This window comes from Argiope bruennichi, chromosome 3 (assembly GCF_947563725.1).
Source record: "Argiope bruennichi chromosome 3, qqArgBrue1.1, whole genome shotgun sequence".
Lineage (NCBI taxonomy): Eukaryota > Metazoa > Arthropoda > Arachnida > Araneae > Araneidae > Argiope > Argiope bruennichi.
This window is the reverse complement of record NC_079153.1, coordinates 30,451,599-30,475,057: the sequence shown is the minus strand read 5'-3', so window position 1 is coordinate 30,475,057 and position 23,459 is coordinate 30,451,599. Positions and strand designations below refer to the sequence as shown.

Genomic DNA, 23,459 nt, shown 5'->3' with positions numbered 1-23,459 from the left:
CGGAAAATTTGATATTTCCTTTCAAAAATTTGTAATTAATAATTACTAGATTTGCTCTATCACAACAAAAAGTGACTTATGGGAAACTATTTGTTATTTTGCGGCATAAAATATTGAATGACATAGTTTATAAAGAAGTTGTTGGCAACATGATAATGTTTTTGAACTTATGTACTGTCTGTGAATTGCGATAAGCGTTTTTTAACATCGTACGAAATAATGTGCAATATAAGTCGCTAGATCTAGAGATATACCAAATTTGAAAGATTTTGAAGAAAGAACTTTTGAGCTAGTAAATACTAACTAAAAAGGAGTTTTTCTAAATTTTAATTAGATTTTTAATGAAAAGCATTATATTATTGTAAAACTGCTCATCTTTAAACTACTTTAAAATTCAAGAAATTAGATTTTCAGGGATATCCATTTTATTTCTATTCAATTTTTTTCTCTAACTCTTATACATTTTCAAAATATTTTTAATTATATCTCACAACAATGATTTTCATTGTTCTAGGAACTCCATTTATACACTCATGCATTGCAATGACATTAAATACATTTTTGTGTAATTTTCATTTCTATACTTAAGAAAAATTTCTTAAGTATAGAAAGTATTATATTTCTTAATATAAAGGCAGACGAGTCAGCCCAAAACCATTATCATGTTGTGTTTTGAAATAAAGCTTCGGATTTTCTATAATTACTTTTAAGCTCTCGGCTTGTCACAGAATAGTACCAAGATTACGAATGCATTAATGAATATGATTTTTATCTCGGATAAAATTTGAAAGTATGTAGAAAATAATAAAATATTTCATTATTATACTGAAATTATTAGATTATAAAAACTTCATATCTTCATTGAAATGTGAAACTGTATAAATCTAGGAGCTTAAAATAGGCAGTTTTCAATCTGGTTTCCTCTACACATTTTTAGTTTGTTCCGTTTAGTAACTATAATAATGGCATGTATTGATGGGTCGAATTTAGGATCCATAAATGTTATTTAAAATTAACAAGTTTATGCTTTACCAGCTTTTCAGTACAGCATTTAGTAAGAAATGTATTACAGTACTTTGTAATCATTATCCCCAATAATATATAAAAATTGTTACTTAGACCAAACCTACATAATAAATACATTAAGATTTAAAAACTGACTGACGTAATTAAATTGCAACATATCTTTAAAAACATTCGAATAATTTTTCATTTAACAACATAAAACAACAAGTTATCTTGATTGATGGGAACATAACGGAAACATAAATGAGTATAAATATTCGGATAATTATACTATAAAATTTTGTGATTAATTTTCCTTCAGTTCTGAAGGGGTGGGGTGGGGGGACCTTACTCCTATACCATATAAATTAAATTCCGTTCTTTTAATTCTAAAACATTTTCTGCGATGTCAGAACACTCATTAATAGAATAATCTTTTTTATTTTTGGGGACCTTACACCTATACTATGTAAATTAAATTCCGTTCTTTTATATCTAAAACATTCTGCGATGTCAGAACACTCATTAATAGAATAATCTTTTTAATTTTTGTTCGTCAATGTGAATTTTATTGCTCATAATTTATTTTTTATCCTACTCCAAAAGGAATCCCATTTTGAAAACAAATCGAAAAGAGCGAGTGACTTATATATGCTCAACTTTTATTTTCCCAACAACCCCATCCATCGCTTTCTCTGCCTCCTTAATAAGATGGTGGCCAAATAAATCATTTATAGGCACACGTCCATTTCTTTGTCAAAAGTGTGTGTGTTACGCCTGTCTTCCGTTATCTGTACATCAGCAGAATGGCAGTTCCGTTAAGGCCAGTCAAACAAAACGACTCCATTTAATGCGAGCGAAGGACAATAAGATGTTTTGTAGCCATTTCTGGAAAGATCTCCTGTCGATTGATGGCTTTCTGATGATAATAACCCCTTCTTCGTGTGATTCGCATTACCTATTGTTTTTTCCCCTCTCATTTTTTTTACGATATATTTTTCTTTCTTCAATACACGACATAAATTTTAATTTATTTTTCTATATATGTAATTTGCATTCATATTGTAAATATATATTTCTAACTATTAATGGTCTTGTAATCCCAATCTACTATTAGAAAATGAAATGCGTTGATATTATTAACAATATATTTAATCTGTTAATTTTAATAATCGAACAGTTTATTTGGGTGGATCCTAGCACAGCCCACCTCTTGGCGCCTTTTTGAATTCTCGCCAAACGAGTGGCGATAAATTCGCCAATGTGGCAACCTTTACGGATTTATTTATTTATTTTTATTTTTATTTTATTTATTTTATTTTTTATTATTATATTTATTTTATTGTTATTATTTTTTTTAATTTTATTTATTTTATTTTTTATTATTATATTTATTTTATTGTTATTATTATTTATTTTATTTTATTTATTATTATTATATTTATTTTATTTTATTTATTATTATTATATTTATTTTATTTTATTTATTTATTATATTTATTTTTTATCATATTTATTTTATTTTATTTATTATTATTTCTGGCCTTCAAGTATCGTTTTTTAATTGAAAAATAATAATAATAACAAATATTCAATTAGTAGTCAACTTGGCGAAATTTCAGATAAGTCGCCAAGAGGTGGGCCCATCTAGGATTTTACCGTTTATTTTTTAATAATAAAAGGTTGTAGTAAGTAGTTAAGTTTTAGTAACCTGTCTTCCTCTGACGGCATAAAAGGGCCTGATTGTCAAAATGAAACCTGATATCTTGAGGTATATGACGACATTCGGAATGAATTTTTTGAAAAAAATTTGAAAATAACTATATTTTTGAATATTTGCATAAAAAAGAATGAAAAAAAAACCCATTCATGTAACCAAAATATACCAATTAGGTAGCAAAAAGTTCCTAAAAATTGGGGAAGGGGAAAAAAAGATTTTTTTTTTTAATATAAAGAGGTATAAAGCAATAAAGCCAAAATCTTCTACCTAAGAAGTTTCTCAAAAGATTTACCTAAAATTTTACCGATAGCCAAAGAAATATATTATCTAGTTCCTGAACTAAAAAGCAAAATGCATTTCTGTCCATTCTTTATATTTCGGGATTCGATTGATAAATAAGATGAAATTTTCAATTGTTTTTTCACATTGTTAAGCACTAAGACAACCATAAAATATTGCTAAATGAATCGATTATTTATTGTCTAATTCAGGAACTGCAAAACATATTGAGAAATTATTATTCTAAATTTGAACAAAAAATGTGCATTAGATTTTATGAAATTTTTCGTAAGAAAATTCTATCAAAAAGTAGAAATTGAGAAAACAGCATCTAAAGATGTTAAACGGCATGTAAATACAAATATAAAAATTAGTGTAATCTCCCCCCCCCAAAAAAAAATTAGAAACATAATTTTCATAATTTTTTGAAAATTCGACGTTTCAACGTAATTACCTACCGATCTTCAGCTACTACTTTTAAGCAGTGATGATATTTAACTCAACTAGTTCAATATTTGCAAATTACCAGTGAAAAAAACTGTATTCCAAACAGTACTAAACAAAAGCAAAGATATGGTACTAGCTGCCTTCAGTGACCAGCTGATTCATCCAAAATAATTTATTTATTAAAATTTTCAATTAAATCTTTACTTAAAGTGCTCTTATTGGTTTTCCCCCAGCAATTTAAAATTTGGATTTGATAGATATGCAGCACATATTATCTACAAAATGTTCTTCATAATTTATTTAATAGCTCAGTGAGAATTCAACAAAACATTCTGTGTACTAAAATAAGAGTGATAAGAAACGATATATATATATATATATCGTTAGGGATAAGAGTGATTTCAAGCGATAAGAAGAATATATTTTTATACATTCGATTATACAATCTTAAAGAGAAGCAGTGCTTAAAAATGGGTATATTTTCTAGAATAATTTTATCATTATTTACGTATAAAGTTATGTTTTAGTATAAATGTACATCAGATGTTAAAAGCATACTCCAAATAAAAATTTACTCCTTTTCGAGAAAAAAATGCCTTAGATTCATACTTTTATCATCAAAAAATGAAACGAGTCAGGATGAAAGATTAGTAGCAACAATGAAAATGATTTAACTTTCAGTTCAACAACAAAAATATATACAATTGTAAAATATGCTAAAAATATTTTTTTAAAGCGATTAAAAATAGGAGAAAAAATCATTCGGCAAAAATTATCATAAAAAGAAATTTTCATAAATGTTAAGATGATCTAATAATAATTTTTGCGACATAATATTTTTGGAAGTTATAGCTAAAAAAACGAGAAAATTTCTCTTAATTTTCAATTAATTAAAATTCTAATTTAAACTTTAAAAAAATCACTCCGAGATGCACACTTGCATCCTCCAAAGTATATATGTGACAAATTTGATAGCACTAAGTCAAACGGTCTGACCTGTAGAGGACCAACACACACCTACGTACGTGCGGACGCCAACAAGCACTCACATGCATATACAAACGCGCATGCGAGCGCGTATTCTTCATTAGTATTAGTTGACTAATCGCCTCATGTGACCAACTGGTTCACTGAGAATATTAGTTATATCTGATTTCAGATAAATCATTTAGATATATCTTCATGTCCATGATTCCGCCAAAATGATTGACATTAAAGGCATGCTATTTTATTGTTTTACTTAAGTTCTGTTTATTGTGTGCATGAACTTTTCTAATGGAGACCAGCATCATTACAACACAATGCTTTTAAAAATGTAAATGTCCGCTTCATCCATCTTCTAGTTTTCAAAGTACTTTAGCTTTCTTTTTTATTTGTGTTGTAAACTACAGAGATAGTAAACAGGCTTTTATTTTCAACATCAGAAGAATGTCACTTGATATTTGACGAAACAATGAAAACAGTTTGAATTTCAAAGCAATCTATAGTAGGAAATTAGATAAATTCAGTAAAAATTCCTACGACAATTAAATGGATATCATTAAAAAAATTTCTTCGTTAAAAATTTTATTTTTGAACAACAATATTTTATAAAATTATCATAGAAAAATGCCAAAATTTATCCTAATTTTTAAGTAATTAAATTCTAATTAAAAAAGTCAAGTTGTTCCGACAAGGTCCACATTTTTATTCCCTAATATATATGTATGCCAACTTTAATAGATGTAGATCAAATGGTCTGATATGTAGGAAGTTAGCGCGCGCACACATACACATACGCACATTCATTTTTATTATTAGTGCAGATGGAAATTATCTTAATGGAATCAACTTAAAAAAAAACTATTTATTTCTATGAAAACTGCTGTCATTCGAACGACTTTTTTCACTTTAACTAATATTAAGAAATTACAAACCAAATGTTTGTGTCATAATATTAGTTCGACAATTTCAGTTTTAATGCTAAAAAGAATTGGGTAACAGAAATCTGATTTAAAAAATACTTGTAGTTTTATAAGGTAAAAACAATTTTGTTTGTAAAATTAAATGTACGAAACATTCTGTAGTTCTCAATAAACTTTTACATTTTGAGTATCAAGGTTATCAGAAAATCTAGTCGTTAATGGATTTCCCAAAATTGTAGAAAGACAAGGTTATGATGATTATATTAATTTTTTCGTAGTCATTAGATTTTGTGGTTAGAAAATTTATCGTCTGAATGAAAATTCATCCAGCTTGTGGTATAAAAGAACTACTTGACTCGTAGCGTTTAATAGTTTTGTGAGTAATATTAATACGTGTGAAAAATTGAAAAATTAATACATTACATTAATACTTTTGTCTTACAAATGTTTTTTCTGTCTTAAAATCTCATTTTTAATGGGAAAAAACATGATTGTTTTGTTTTTTATTTTACAAAAAAAAAAAAAAAAAGTGTAAAATAAAAAAGATTATAATCCGCATATCAATTCTTTTTAAAATTTCAATTTGTGGTTAGAAAATTATCGTCTGAAAAAAAACTCGTTTTGTTAGCGGTTAAAAAAAAACGATATCTGATTTGCTGCATTCTAAAGATAAAGGTTTGTCGAACAGTGTCCACATTTTATTTTATTTCTGTCCTATCGATTAGTAATGCTGTTTTGGCATTATGCTTCGGCTGCTCGTCAGTTTTCGAACTTAAGCCTATACTTAATGCTACATTTCGGTGCATAATAAGGTTTCTAGTTCGACTTGGCTGAATTTAGGAGAACGGGATTATTGGGTATGACTAAATAAACAGAAGGCAATCAAGCGTGCTGTTTAAGACGCCAGTGAATGTCCACTTTTTCCCACGTGAGACAAGACAGTGAAGGACATCGGGTGGAACAGAATTATCGAATTCGGATAAAAAAGAAGTCAAGGATAGAAATATTACATATTTTTTTTCTCCCTTGTTTTACTTTGATTTGTGGTTTTAAAGTGAAACGAAGTAAATTATCAAAAACACGAATAGCGTTAAAGCAGAGAAAAGGAAAATCAACACTAAATGCATCAGTTTAATGGTCCAGAAATAGAAATGTTCAAAATTTTCTGCTATAGCAAATTTGAGTTTTGAAGTTCGTTAGAGTTTCTATTCAAATGGCATATTCTGAAATAGTCAATGAAGTTGATGATTTCAAAAGTGAAATTTTGGTTTAGGTCTAGAATATTCTTATGTGATTTGGAACAGTTTGTTCCAAATGAAAGAGGTATTTAATTTTTTCGCATTATCTTGCAGTAGATAAAATCAATATTTATATCCACCTATAAATATCAATTATATGTAATTACTACATATAACTTATCCTATTTTATAAGTTTTACACCGTTTTTGTTCATTGTGCTATGCATTTCCAATTTTGTCTATATTTTTATACATAAAATTATATCACGGGAAAGACAGCAATAATTAATAATAAAAACACTTAATTTTTTTTTTTACCATTTCTTAATTCCGAAGTTAAACTTTAATTTTTGCAAAATTTCCAAAAATTTATTAAATTTACGGTAAACCTTACGGCAAAACCTATTCAACATGGAGAAATAAGTCGCATTTTCATATCTTGATCATCAGCAATGGGAAAAAAAAACTAGATAAAGTATTTGTAGCAACAATAAAAACAATTTCATTTCACTTCAACAATGCAGTATAGGGATGTAAAATGCATTAAAAATATTTTTTTAAACTAAAAATTTTAAAAAAAAATATGCTGCAAAAAAATTGGTATAATTGAACAAATAATTTTTTGAATTTCAAGGCGTCGTAAAAATTATTTTTATGCTGTGATATCTTTGGAAATTATCGTGTTCAAACGCCAAAATATCGCTCAGTTTTAATTAATTAAAATTTTAATTCCAATTTAAAAACATTCCGAAGGATGCATTTTCCAAACTATATATGAGCCAGGTTTGGAAATTGTAAGTCAAACGGTCTATCCTGTAGAGAGCTAACACACACATACATATTGTTCATTGTTATTGGTAGAAATTGACCGACTTGGCATAATCCACGTTTTTGAAGCATTATACGTCACTCTTTTGATTTTTTTTCTTTACTTTAGAAACTAGAAACTAAGCGAGTTTGTTAATAAAATAGTAGAATTTTAATTTTACAAATTAGAGCTTCAATAGTGTCCACATATTGAACAATAGCAGATCCGGTAGTGTGTCATCTTCATATTTATTGAGTCGAATTCTCAGCATCTTGAAACGGTAACAGATGCGTTATCCATTAAGAACAAAGAGCATGCCTATAATTATGTCTTAAGAACCTGTATTTCAGATATGATTAAATGTCCTGTCAAATTTGAGACATTTTTTAAACCAATAATTAAAAGTGATTATACGATGATTATCAAATTCTTCTACTCTCTTTATTTCTCTTCCTCGTGTTGGTGAAAAACTTTAAACTGTTAAAGGCATATGAGCATATTTCTTATATTAATTTCTTTATTTTTATTTAAAAGCGCTCAAAACGGGGTTAAAAATGACTTTTTCTTGCGTTTTTATTTCTATTTTAATTGCTTCAAAGCTGTAGGTACTCTAATTTTATATATCATTATCTTTATTTGTATGCTGCTTATTCAACGGAATTTTGAACCACTTTGGACTCAGACATTTTATTTCCATTGTTGTTTTTTTTGTTTGTTTTTTTCAGAAATTAATACTGTACTTGTGCTTCCAGGGTTGGTTCGTTTTTATACAAATATCCTGCTCTCCAATTAATAATTTCACTAATAACAGTTATCAAGTGTTGATAATTTCAATTAATAACTGATCAAAATCTATAACTCGAATAATTAGAATTACGAGAAAAAAATCAATTTGAATAATGACTTTTCACATCCATAAGCAAGTAAAATAAATTCAAGAATGAGGAGATAAACAAAGAAAAAATAATCTAAGTTACCGAGTTCCACTGATTCTGAAAGAACATCTTACTTGTACAGTTTAATTAAAGTGAAATTAATTGCAGTTTATATTTTTAACCTTTTTTACTACTGAGCCGGTTCAAGCGGCCGGGAAAATTCTATACTGGTGAGCCGATTTCTGTCTGAAGCGAAGAGTATATAATGTAAAAAGAATTATTACATATGATGTTCTCGCTTTACATTCCGCACTATTCCTTTCATACAGCAACTGAACCGCCAGTATAGAATTTGTACGGCCGGTTGGGCCGCTTTAGTAGTTAAAGAGCTATAAAATTAAGAAAGACAAAATATACCTGTTGGCATAGACATTTTTCATAAGAAAATTTATTGGTTAAATAAGAAATGAGGAATCGCTTAATACAATAAATTGTTTTGTAGTTGTATAAATTTATAATAAGCTGCAAGAGAAAAAAAAGAAAGAATTGATTTAATTTGGAAGGAAAAAACGTTCCATGCAGCGACCATAAAAAGAAAATTCTCCGAAAAAAAAAAAAGTAAAAAAAAAATTTTAATGCTTTTTAAAGGCTTAAATTAATTTAATAATGAATAAAAAAATTTTAACTAATAATTTTAGCATCTACGTGCTATTTTAAATAGGAGGACTGAGATTTTTTTCTTTGAAAGAACATTTTTGTATAAGTTTAAAAAGAAATCGAGAGATTTTTTTTTCTTTTGAACTTTTTTTTTATGTGAAAATAACTTCCATTCAGTCAGGAAAAACGTTATAATAATGATCAAAGCTTTAATGATAATCATTACATTCTAATACATTAGAATCTCATTATGAGAAATAATGATAGCTTTCACGTAATGCATAAATAAATGCAATAAATCTAAGTTTCTCTATTTCAATTACTTTTTTCTTTGGAAATCAAGTAATATTTGCGATTTCATTTTCGAATCTTTCATGTAGCATGGGAAAGTTTAAACTAAATGAGTGATTTACTTGATATAAATTTTACATATTAGGGAAAAAAAAATTGTCAAAATGTGAAGGGATCTGCAATATTCCGATTGGCATGCTTTTTGACTCTTCACTATTTCATCTTTGACATCATTCAAGAGTGAAAACATCTATTCATTCTATAAAATGTATCCCAAAAATACGCCAATAAAAAAAATATCGTCCTCGGGCAAAAAAAAAAAAAAAAAAAGTTGTTATTCGATTTCAAAATGAGGTGCAACTCATGAGAGTCTTAAAACATGATAAATTTGTCATTTCTCTTCCTCGAACTTTATTCTTTTTTGCTCATAAATCAAGTCTATTATTCATTTTTCACACTGACATTCCTAACAGAGCTTGAGTTTGGAGGCCTCTATGTATTAGACTCGAGGCATAACATTTTTATGAATGAGTCGTAACTTTTAATGTTCTCTCCTGGGAAATGAATTAAAAGGTTTCATTCCTGGTTTTGAAAAATAGTAGAATATTTTTCAAATTTATTTATTCTTACAGTTCATTATTACAAAGATTTAAAAAAATGAGTGATTTGAGTTAGTAAAGTTTAAAAAAGTATTCTTAACAACTATTTTTTTAAAAAATATTGAGCTTGTTCATAATTGCCATGTGGTAAAATTTTTAATCAAAGGAGTGTGACAGGAAATTACTGTGACATCACATTATAAATGTAATTACGTATGCCATTTGAATACTCATCAACATTAGTACGAATGTATCCATCTTTTATATTCTACGATTTTGCACTATCTTTTTAGATAAAAAAAATATTATTTGACTTTTAGCTGGTATAATGCAAAACTGGAAAATAATTGTTACATAAAATGGTTTTTTTTTTTTTTATTTCTTCCTAACATTCATAAATTATTAAAAATAAGAATAATGAAGTTTCAAAGAGAATTTTTTTAATCCATCTCTTGACAATGTTTTAAAAATATTTTTTGAATAATTTTCAACAAATTTGTAACTGCTTCAATGCAATTCAAACCGCTTTAATTGTTTCATTAAATATTTATTAAGTCTTTTTTCCATTTTTTAAAGCTAAGCGTTGTAAATACTCTTAAAATATTCTTTGTATTCTTTTCTAAATATTCTTTGGCAAGCAGTACTGAAAGCTTATTTTTTCTTATTTTATCTCATCAATTTTTTAAAGGATTATATTAATAAAATCCTCTAAGATATTAAGTAATACATCCGCTATATTAGCACAGTGTATTCTCTCTTTCTCTCCCTTTTTTTAATTTTCTACATGTTTTGATCCAGATAATACGCTGTTAAATGTGCTCATACAATACAAATAATATACGTCATACCATTTCACTATTGTTGAAATCTATTGCGTTTTTTATGTAAGAATGCGAAGTTATAAAATGTATAAATATGTTAGTTGTAATATATATGTAAGATGTTGTAAACAGTTAAATTAGTGCGTAAATATAACAATTTCATTCATCGCTATTTCTGATTTATTGTTCTATTCAGAATTACATTTAGTTTAATATACATTCGATTTTTTTTGTTAAAACTCAGCCATCAAAAAAAAAAAGTGCACCAGAATTTTAAAAAAAAATACAATTTAGATCATTATAATTTAAAATTTTGTTCCAACTGCGAGAATAAATTAATTTTATATTGTTTTTAGAGAACTTTTTTAGCATTGATTGCGCCTCATAAGACAAGCCAGCAGTGGACAGATGCAAGGTATTGACGCAGTAATTAATTAACAAAATTAATTAACAAAATCCATTGTACAGGCCATCTATAAGACACATTCATTTTCAAAACATTATATGTTCAAAAATATTGAGGCCATACATATGACACCAACATTTTATTAAAGATGCCATGAGTAGTACTGCTTACCTATAAATAAATCGAGAAAATTATATTCGAAAGGATTGGCACCAACCTTTAAAAATCAGTGTATAACGATTGGTAAATAATTTTTTAAAAAAGTATTTTTTTTATCTTAGAAAATATGGCATATTTCGTCCGAAATAAATAATACTTGTGAGAGATTATGCTACATTATTTCATTGCGAAAAAAAAAAAAAAAAAAAAGGGAAGGGGGGGAAAAAAACTGCAATAAAACACCGTGGTTGCTGTCAGACATTTATGGTAAACCTTATCTCCATCAAATACAACATGTAAAGAGTGGTTCGGCAACTTAAAAGTGACGATTTCAATATATAAAGAACATGGGAAACCATAAAAAAAATACAAAATGCATACTTGATGAAAGCATCAACTACGATATAATACATTTATATATATCTATATATATATACACGCTGATTCGTAAACATTTGCATAAACCTGTACTCATACGCTGTAATTCTGTTTTCAATTTGCTGCTAGTTAACTGAACCGTACAAAAATAATTAGCATGATAAGCAAACGTCCAAACGTCACTTTTTGTTACATACTTCCCCTTCCTCATAATATATCAGTTTGATTTTTTTTATCCACAAATCCTCACTTTAAAAGCAGCATTTCAAAAATACTCAAATTAAAATCAAGAGGTAAGTTGAGAAGCGCTGATGTCGAATAGTTCTAATTCTGTTTTCTACCGAGAATATTTTTTTTTTTTTAAGTTTTCACAATTGACACGACAGACAGAGTTACAATTAATGAGATGGATGGAGTCCAGGCTAATTTTTATGGTCATAAATTATACATTTATCTTTCTTGCTAGAAGTACTGCTTGTCAATGCTTGGCTGGATTTAGTTTCGTGCTAATAAGAAAACAAAGAGAACCTTTAATTGCGCAATTATGGACTTTTTTTTCTAAATTCTTAAGGAAAGGCGGGCAAACAAGTTACGTTGAAGTACAATCAGTTACCCATGACCGCTATTTTAGAAAAGTTTGAAAATTAAAAAAAAAAAAAATCGCATCTGAATGTAAGAAAATGAATTATCCTATTTTTGTCTCTGTTTAAGAAATACAATCAAAATGTCAGCATTACGTTATTTATATCACGCGAGGATTTTGAAAGCTGCTTTTTTTAAATCTTTAATCTTATATTAATTATAGTGTACAATTTAAAGAAAGAGTCTGCTTTCATTGTTTTTCTCTCATTATGCTTCTATTGCAAAAATTCCAGACTCTTGCAATCGTATGTTGATAGAAATAAGGATTTAAAAAATATGTTTTTTAAATAACATTATTTTTGCATTTTATTTTTCGGTAAATTTAATGTGAAAAGTCGTTTGCTGTCATATATTTTCTTCAAACAAATTATGGAACCATAACGAAACGTGAGGCTCTTAAAATAACATTTAGGGAATAATGGGTTTTTATGAGAAATCATAAAACAAAATTTAAAAGTTAAATTTTTAGAGCATTTCAGTTTTTTTCTACTTTAAATAAACAAAAAAAAATTGAATCTTTAATAATAAATGCATTTGTAATATCAATCAATAATAAAACATAGTATACGTTTGTTAGCGTCTACAGGAGGATAATTTGACCTAAAGTAGCAAATGTGGTACAGATATATTTTTAGAAAGTGGAATAGATATTTTTTTGAAATTTAATTGGAATTTTAGTTAATATAAAATGGAGGAAGATATTGCAAATTTTTCGGGATATTTCCGAAAATATTATTGTACAAAACTAATTTTTAGATCATTTAAGATTTTGAAAATCGTATTTTTAATGATACCAATTTAGATGAGCAAATCCTACCTGAATTTTAAAAAAAAATTAAATATTTTTATAGCTTTAACAATTATTTTCATTGTTGCAATGCTCTTGAAACTTTCTCATTGCCCCATCAAATATTTAATCTCTCATTTGAAGCAATGGAAGCATTAGATAAATTAGAAGATTAGAATTATTAGAATAAGAAGATGTACTATTTACATGAGCAATCAGAAAGTGAATTAGATAGATTAGTCAGGCATTTAATTTTTTAATGCACTATGATGTCATGGAACTTGACTACATTAAGAAAGATCAAGTGTGCGATAAACAGAATAGGTGCAAAGTTATTGAGATGTATTTAATATCTGTCATAATTTGATACTTGATTTGAAGTAATTGTTTGGGGGAAAATATGAACAATAATTTCTGCATGAGAGCTAATTGAAATGAAATGCAACAAACATTCTCATCGAACCAGGTGGTCACCAAAGACATTTAGTTAAGTTTATTCCAATTTTAAGGCAGAAAAAAATAACAGCAATGAAAAAATGTATTGTATGTAAAATCGACAATTTTTTTTCCTTAAATTATATGTAGATAGTTTAATATGTGGATCATTAAACAATTTACAAAATAAATAATAAAATCCATATCCATTTAAAGTATGACTTCGATAAAAGGAAATTATTATCAGTGTTACAAAGGTAATTATTATCAGTGTTACAAAGGTAATTATTATCAGTGTTACAAATTTCCTAATGTATGATAATAGTTTTAAATATCATCTTCGATATTTCATCCCTATTTTTTTTTGTTATACAGTTTTTTTAGCTATATTTGTGTATCAATTGTATTATATTTCAGTTTAAATTTCTAATAAAAATGACTGGCATTTTTTGTTGCAATATTTTGGTTTCAACATTCTATAACCAATTAAACACGGGAAGCGAAATGGCGTTCTATCCAATTTTACGTTAATCCTATTTGTTTAAAAACGGATGTAACGGGGGAGGAATAGGAAACGTGACCATTCAGAAAGGACTCTTCTGTCAGAACTTCCATTTCTATTGTAAACATCGAAAAATGGAAGCAATCGAGCACATGCGCAACTTTTTAAAGTGATTTCAAATTAATGATTTACGACAATGCTACTACGAAAACTCTCAACAAAAACCAGAAATTCTTTTTTTTTCCTTCAAAATTTTTAAATCCTAATGTTTTTAATTTTATAAACTGCGTTCTTTTCTTTTCATGATAAAAACATAACCAATATTTTAAAAAAAAATATTCTACCATTACGGAACCGGTTCCGTAGATCCGTACAATCTATTTTTATCTTCTCTTTACGGCAAGATCTTGATGTATATGCTTATCAATCCATTCTTTCTCATTTAATTCCTGATTTAATTCATAAGCAATAAAGCATGGCTAATTTCATGGTCACTCGTAACGCGCGCTCTGGATGAAGAAATTCTGAGCAGGTAAATCGTCGTTTCCTTTATCACAATATGAATAATATTACATGATAATATCTGAGATTTTAAGCATTTTTGTATTTATGACCTGGCTTTTCATATCAGTTTTTCTCCATTCATATGTTTTTCTTTTTTCATTTTGTGACCTTTTCCTATATTTTGTTTCTGCAAAACAGAATTTTTTTACTAAAAATAAACTGAAAATAGTATAAAAACAGGGGTGTATCAAGAGAAAAATTACATTTCAAAGATATTATTCTCTCTCTCCCTCTCTCTTTTTTTTTTAGAATACAGTGGCTTGGTGATAGGGTTGGGGTTTCGGGATCGAATGATTCGAATCACGATTCCACCGAAAAAACTGATATATTGCACCTTATGCCCACTCGTACCAAATACCCTTTCGCCGATGCAGTTGCGATGTTTGAAGAAAGAATGTTAACTCAGGTTTCGTCCTCGTCATCTAATTGCCGTTCAAAATGACGAGACAATATACAAAGTATTCCCAGCACTTCTTTAAGCTGTAACATTAATAATAATTATTATTGTTAAAAAGCATCCCTCCTTTTCCTTTTAAACATGTTTGATTTAGATGTGAAAAGACTGTACCCGTCTTTTACACTCCTCTGTAAGAATGGTATAAGAAATATGCATTGTGCCTCATTTAGTTTAGTTATATTAACATCCCGTTTTAAAACAACAGTAGGGATATTTTGGGACGGATCTCGTAATTTTCAATCATAGTTAGATGACAAGGTCGACACCTGATCTGGCATCCCCTCTCTCCAAACTTTCACACCACACCAACGGGAGGGTTTTGGCCCCGACGGATTTAATGTCCACTAGACCCGCTTATAGAAGGCTCTTCGCTGAAATCGGGTCTCGAACCTGAAACGCTCCAGTTCCGAAGTCGAGATATTATCACCAGGTCACCGTGGTCCCCCATTGTCCCTCATAGCTTTTAGTAAGATTTTGGGTTCGAGATTAGGCGATTCTAGGTTCGAACCCCGATTGCATGACAGGTCCACATTATATGCAGATGGTTCAATGGTGCGCGTAAATCCTAACATCAAAAGATAACCGCCATTCTGCTAGTGTGACTTCGTCGTCTAAACAAGAATCAAATTTACGAAGTCCAAAACAACATTATTGTTGCTTACAAAATAAAGGCATTAATGTTCATATAATTTCGCCGCTGAATATAGGCCTCAGCTATTTGCAGAAAGAGAAATTGCGCATCGCAGTTTCAGATAATTATCTTGAAAAAAGTTAAGAAAGATTATAAATATTAACTATTTCATAAACTGACGGTTACTTGACCTTGTCTGGCAGTTAAAAGTCAAGTAACTTGCCAGTTTCTGAAATAGGTAATATTAAAATATTATTTGGGTTTGATATGTTTTATTGTGATTGAACTTCTTAACTGTTTTGCTTTTTTTATTATCTTATAATTATTGGAGGAGATTTTCCTTTTTTAGAATACATTTTCATAGTAATTCGATTGAAGATCTGCTGAATATTTGAGGTATTTGTGAATTATGCATGATTTTTGCATCGATCTGTAGCATTTTTAACTTTATTTTTAGCTTATAAGTGTAAGAAATTATAATTCAATACCCGTATGATGCAAGGGTATACCAATTAAATGGATGAATATGACATTTTGTCTTTAGATTAAAAAAATGTTTTTTTTAAATGTAATATTTAGTTTATTTTAATTCTTTTTCATTTTCGTATCCTTATCAACCCACGCACTGAAAATTTTTACATTAAGCATTATTGTTGATTCATAAGCTTCATAAAGGAAAAACAGAGGGAATTTTCGTCTCCATTATTTCAATTAGAAACATTCATTAACAGTATTATTCATTTCAATCATAAAAGTAATCTTCAGTCCAGATCTTTTTAATTAATATTCACAATTGTCTCATTATTTGAATATTTCGGAGGAAACTTTTATCTGTTTTGATTAATTAAATTTAGGAAATAATTATTGTCTTATTGTTTTTCCTTTGTCTTATATGAAAAGATTGAAACAACAATGGCATTGCAGATGCATTATAGTTGTATATCTATCTTTTAATTCTTTATAGCATGAAACTTTAAGATTCGAAATTGATTTGTTATTTTTGTCAGTAATAGCAAAAATAAGAAAATATTTAGAATATTTTTTTTTTCATATTTGTTACAAATATAAGATACCAAGTGGTGATCGATTACTAGGGAAAAAAATGTTTTGTTTTTGTTTTCAATCGATGAAGCAAAAATTGTATGTGTGAATTCTAAACGAAGGATCCTTTTAGCTAATTTTATAGAGCTTTATTAAGTAGCCTTCTAGATCTTCTCGTAAAATAAACGCTCTAAAAGCCCACTTTTGATTATTGTGTTTTTAGCATTATATTGATTTTATAACTTACCTGTACAAAAAGACGATTCTTTTTAATTGTCTTTCTATTGTGAAGGAAATGAATACTCTTTGGGTTTTAACGAGAAGGAGTCACTTGGGTATTTTGAATACAAACAAGAAGGTGCATTAAAATTTGCAGCTTCGAAGACCATTACGCTTCGTCTTTTCAAATTGAAAGCACTCTCATGCCATCTATATTGCATTTTCATATGTATTTTGATTGTCTTGTGCAAATATCCTGAATTTATCGCAAATGGAATGCGTATTACTTTTTCTAGTATTTGCATTCTTATATTTGTTATTAGCTTTCGACATTCTTCTTACTGCTGACTCACAATAGATAAAAACGCCTACATAGTAAATATTCCTTATTCTTCTTTTTAGTAACACATTATTTTTTATTCTATATCAGCCAGGAACTTAAAATTTGTCATTAAAAAACAACCTTATGAACTCTTAAACGTAGAGTTATCAGTTATTTTCCCAACACGATTCTGAGGCTTATTTTATCAACCATACCACTTGATCGTACTTTTTGTGAGATTATTTGGTAACTTGATATCAAGCGATCTGGCCTATAGAGCACCAAAAGGCACACACACACACACACACACACACACACACACACACACACACACACACACACACACACACACACACACACACACACACACACACAACACACACACACTTCATTATATAAATATGCGTTTTAGTTACGTTCATTGATGTATATGTTCTTCCTAGATATACCGCTTTATTATTAGTAGAGATATAATTAAAAATCCAATTTCCTGAGCGTTTCTACCAATGACTCACGCTTTTATGATTTTCTTCAGTTACTCATATTTTTGGCTGAAAAAGTTCTTTGTTACTTTTAATTACATAAAAAAATTAAATCCATTTTTGTTAGTAAATTTTTATTATTTATAATTCTTACATGCATGCGTGAACATTCTTAAGTGATTCGAGCCCAAAACCATCCAGGAAACATATTTTCTTATTGTCCTTCGCAGTATTGTGAATTCTATCATGTAAGATATGCAAGTAAATATATATATCCATACGGTTTTAATTATTATACAAAAACAAAAATTATTGTTGAAAAGTATACAAAAATATTTTTTAAAAACAATTGTCAAAAATCAAAGAACTTTGCACGAAAATTACATAGATATCATTAAAAATTGTGTTTTTAAATTTTAAAATGTTGTAAAAATCTTTTTTTGTAAAATGTAGATATTGAGAAAAAACGCCAAAATGCAACTTTAAAATAAAATTCTAACGGAATCTTACAAAATTCCTCCAGCAAACACATTCGATCCTCCAACGTTTATTTGTGCCAGATTGCGTAGCAGCAGACGCAGATGCTGCCTCCTAAATTATTAGAAAAATATATTTCTGTTGATTTGCAACATTCGACGAAAATAAACCAATTTTGGTGGGAGACCAGCTGATAATCATCATCACTACTCCGACCCACCCACAGGCACACTGAAAATCCTGAACGACCGTATGGTCGTGACAGCATTAGCGGGGACTAAAGTTGAGTCCTAGGGACCATCCTTGGCCACGGTACAACTTTTCCCATGGGAGGCACGTCCCGTTATCGGAAGGGGGTAATCAGCCCACACCATTTCTGTACCCACCAAGGCGGCGAGAACCACTATCATTCCAAAAGCTTTTCATCTCCATACTTAAAGTGCCACGTTGGAGGAAGGGGGAGGGTAGATAGACTGGCTGATAAAAAATATTAAGAGAATCTGAAGGTTAAATTAGATTTTATCTTGTAAAATTTAAAAATATATCCAGAGCATTTGAAAAAATGCAAGTGAAATCATTTCCATTTTTATTAATATTTATCAGGGCATAAGTTCTAAGTACTTTTGAAGACGAAGGAGTCTCTTATAAGAAGCAGAATTAAGGTGGGGTGAGTACTGAAATTAATCATTATGACATTAGAATTAGGGTTGAATCGTGCCTTCTCGAGACCCTTCCCCCTCCATCCGCTCCTTTCTGAAACTCCAGTTTTCATATACAGATATTTTAAAATTTTAATTTAATTCCCATACAAGAAAATTTTGATAGCTAAAAGTGTCACTATAAAGGGAGTTGGTTATAGTGTCTCACATATAAAAAAAAATTCAAGATTAAAATGTAAAGGTATTTTAAAACAAAACAGGAAAAAATGCAATATGTTAACACAAACTAAATATATTTAATTACTTGATCGGACACTTTTTTAAATTATAAAGCAACATATTTTATAAGAATTCTAAAACAACATGATGTAAAAGTTATAAAATTTAAGTAAAAATGCTGCTTAGTGGTGTTTTAAAATTTAAACTGTGATTGATTTTAAGTTGAACAGTTTCAAGAGCACAGACCTTATAAATTACATGAAAATATAGAATTAATTTAACAAAATGCCACAAAAAAATCATCTCAAACCCTCAGCTGACATGGTGGTGGTGGGGACTACAAAATTAAGGAATTCTGAGACAGTTGCCTATTTCATTATTCGATACTGAAAAGATCCAAAATGCTGCGCCAAAAAAGATAAAATAAGTGTTAGGGGACAGTAATTTTTACTAAAATACTAAAGATACATTTAAAGATACTAATTTTATATTTTTAATTTATTACATTGTACTTTCTGGAAGGGAAAAAAATTCCCTGCGTTCGATAAGAAAAAATGTGCGTTTTCAGAAAATACAGATTTGCACTTCCTTTATTTTTCTTTTTTAGATGGCATACTTAGCGTGCACGAGAGTGAATTCCGGTTTTAAATTTGCGCTTACTATTAGAGAGAACTTCCAACAAGAAGACCATGTAAAAATGAACACTTCTAACATCAGCTTGATCAAATTAATGTTTGGATAGTTCGATTAAACTTCTGAAACCTTCAAAATTACCACAACATTTATCAAGATATAATCTGAACTTTATGCTACAAGTTTCTTTACTAAATAAAATTTGAAAGATAATCAACTAACTTCCTAACTTGTGAAAGTTTCTTTCCTCATCATTGAAGAGTTATTGACTGCTCGTGACAAGTTTCCGAGGAGCAGATAGACCTCCGTTAATCCATCACCTAAACGACAACATTAATAAAAGACTCATGACAGCAGAGAACATGTAGTAGCTTTGTTTTAATATCATTCGTGAGAGTGGGATATCGATAAAAATTTCTTGGCGAACTCCTCAGGTAGTCTCCTAATGGTAACATTAAATCTCGGTCAAAATGCAAGCAATTGATGACTCCCCACCGAGTTGTGGCAATACGGCTATTTTATTGTAGTGATTTGAGTGTTCTTATGACGTCTTTTAATTCTAAAAATATAACTTTTGAAATGTTTAAAGATGAGTTCGGGAGCCCATGACGGTCACTCTGCAGATAAGTTCAAGATATGCTTATTGGTAGAATTGTAGTTCAGAGATTGATCGGTAGCTATGTCATTTTCTTCACCACATATGCTTACCTCTGGAGACGGGAGAAAACAAGGTGATTTTAATTAGTAATGTTTCTATCTATCTATCTATCTATCTATCTATCTATCTATCTATCTATCTATATATATATATATATTCCCTTTTCAGTTGTTTACTCTCAGATATGATAATCATTTGGTTTGAATTTATTTACAGGAGTCTTCGTTCGTCTATTAAATTATTAATGGCGGGGAAAATTGTATGTTTTGGATTAAAGTGAAGTGTGACATGTTTTGAAGTCAATTTTATCCAATGGAGCTCTAAAATAGCGAGAATATGTTATAAGGAATTTTGTTTTTAATATTTCCAAGTCGTATATTTTTTTAATCATTTTATATCATTCATTTTCTGTAGATTTTTTTATAAGAACTGAAATATATTGAAAAATTGACTTTGATTTGCAAAATTTTCTTTAAAAATATCAGAATTAGATTTAATTCCAAACAACCTCGATGCATTACACATAATGCATCCTTTTTTGTATCATGCATGATATGTCCACTAACTTTTCACACATTTTTTGACGTAAAATTTAATGGATGTATCTTGTAACTTGTAAAAACCAAGTAATCTATGTACCTTTTATATAAAGTTAGTCTCGTAAAATTTGATGTTTTCAATATCTCAAAACAATTCTCGAATCTTGAAACGATGTTGTAACGAAATTTTTTGTTTAAAATTTGGAGCGTTACTTAAATTTGAAATAAATATCTTGGAATAAATATTTTATCAGATGCAAATCTTGTTATCTTTCAGTGCCACTTGGAAATAGAGAATACTTATCCACTTTATTATTATTTTTTTCTTTTTCGAAAGAAGAACGAGCATAACAAAACCGGAAATTTCTCAATAATTGGCAACAGTTTTTCTTTTTAAATAAATCTTATCTTAAATCGCAGACATTGAATTGATGTACCTACCATGGTAGAAAAAAAGAGAAAGAAATTAAAGATGTTTTTATAGTAAGTGCTTAGATGTTTACTTAAATACTAGAAAAGAGAAGGTATTTTAGTAGGCATTCACTGTAAAAACGTGCTTGGTGTGAAATCGGAATCATATTAACTTCGCTTACAGAGATCCTTTCAATCAATCTACAGGTCCAAACACGTGGCTCAAAGCGTTTCCGCATGCTGCTGGGAAGATGCAGTCTCCCGTGGACATTAAGACCTCCCTCGTCGTCCAAGATCCCCAGCTGTTGCAGAGACCCTTGTCCTGGACCTACATTCCCAAGAACTGCAAGTCCTTGCTGAACACCGGCGAAGGATGGAAAGTCATTGTGGAGGGACAAGATTCCTGTAAGTACTTCTCCTGGTAAATTAAGGGTAAAAATTCCCTCAAAATTGTGAAACATTACCAGAAGTATACAAATTAACTTTTTTTTTCAAGGGAGATAGTAGGGTACGACATTCAACAGGATCTAGAAGAGGTCGAATGCTCCTACTTGGTAATAATTTAATCGAGAGATCTTTAAATATTTCCAAGAGTACGCTTTCTGAACTTGAAAAATACAGGACACCCACTCTGATAGAAGTCTAGCAACTAATTTTCAAACTGTTATAGCCATGCAATTTTAGTTAGAACAAATATTTCAAATCTCGTAAGAAACGTATTTTATGTCAGTTGAGTAAATAAATGTGTATGATCAAAGACTTTTAATGAAAAATTAGTTTCTACAATTCTATATTAATGCCACCGTTATTTAACTAAGGTTTAGTTGATATGCAGTATATTTGTTTTATTTTCCCTGACAAATAAATGTTTCAAAATGAATATATTAAAAGAAAAAAAAAATCTTTTGAAGATATTACTAATCAATTTATGACCATTTCGCAACAATAACAAAATTTGTTCTTGATTTTATTTTATATAATTTTAAGTTATATTTTTCTTTGTTTTTCATTCTACAATTGTGTTTAGATGCCAATATAATGAATGCCTAGAAATTCACTTTCAAGTTATAAATACGGAAAACATAAATTGCAATTAAAGAACCATTCTCCAAATTTGCGGATTATTAGCTCTACATTCATTTTAAGACTCGAACACATATTGATTTAAACTAAAACCTTACGTAGGTTTTGGAAAATGATCCAATTGACGTCAAAGACGGAAATAAGGAATCCTTTCCTTCACACACAAATAATACTATATTGTTCTCAATTGTTTCATCAGAAACAATAAGGGAGCATTAAAATCTTATAGCGACATTTGAAATTGACCTTGGACTAGAAGTGGTGTCAATTTTCTATAAGCTGTTTTGACATTTTATACTCCTTTAAACATGCTTCTTTTTTTAACTGTAGAATTGTTCTTGTAGACAGAAAATCATCGAAAATTGTAAAGCACTTGTAAACAGAAGTTTATTTTGAGATTGTAAGCAATATTTGTTTTCATTTGTCAATTTTGTAATAGAGAAACATCAATAATAATGAGTTTTCTTGAAACAACAATAGCGGTTTCAAATATTTTTGATTTCTTCTATAATTTAAGACGAAATTTTGTAAATAAATTACTTGAAGAAGAGGAGAGAGATGTTTTATTGAAACCTTTAGAATTCCATTTATTTTGCATCAAGAACTTCAAAGTATAGTATTATGGAATTTTTATTAATCATTATAAGTATCTAAATATGGATATAACGTTATATATTATAAAATACAATGTTTATTTAAATAAACTGACTAATTATTTCTTCGTCAAAGAAATAACAGCTTACTCAAAAACACTTATGACTTTAATGTCAGGATTAAAGTAATGTTGTAAAAAGCATTCGATTTTGTGTCAAACTTGAAAGCACCATCCAATTCCTTTAACAAAAATTACTGCTAATAAACCATCTCAAGAATCCAGAAATAATACATCCAGATTTTTAATCAGTTTCATCGAATAAATAATCAATTAAGTTAAAATTGAGTAAGAAATGTACAGAATCCTTTCATGCATTACTAAATTCAAGCGGGCGTTTTTTATTACACAAAAGTATTCATAAAATTACGATGAGTCCATTGGTGCTTATTGCGTAAACATCGTTACTTCGAATGCATGAAAATTTGTGTTATCACGCATTCGAACATTGTTGATATG

At 28.8% G+C, this 23,459-nt stretch overlaps 1 protein-coding gene across 2 annotated transcripts in view; it reads left to right on the top strand.

Annotated features, from left to right (window-relative positions):
• Positions 1-23,459, top strand: part of LOC129963322 (carbonic anhydrase 1-like) — a 56,763-nt gene that overhangs the window by 17,675 nt on the left and 15,629 nt on the right. The window contains exons 1-2 of one of the 2 annotated variants that reach the window (XM_056077625.1): positions 15,865-16,001; positions 21,473-21,670. In XM_056077625.1, coding sequence (XP_055933600.1) covers positions 21,517-21,670 — 154 coding nt within the window. In that variant the 5' untranslated portion in view covers positions 15,865-16,001; positions 21,473-21,516. Of the gene's footprint in view, positions 1-15,864; positions 16,002-21,472; positions 21,671-23,459 lie in introns of those variants that run through there. The other variant, XM_056077624.1, reaches the window with a different exon arrangement.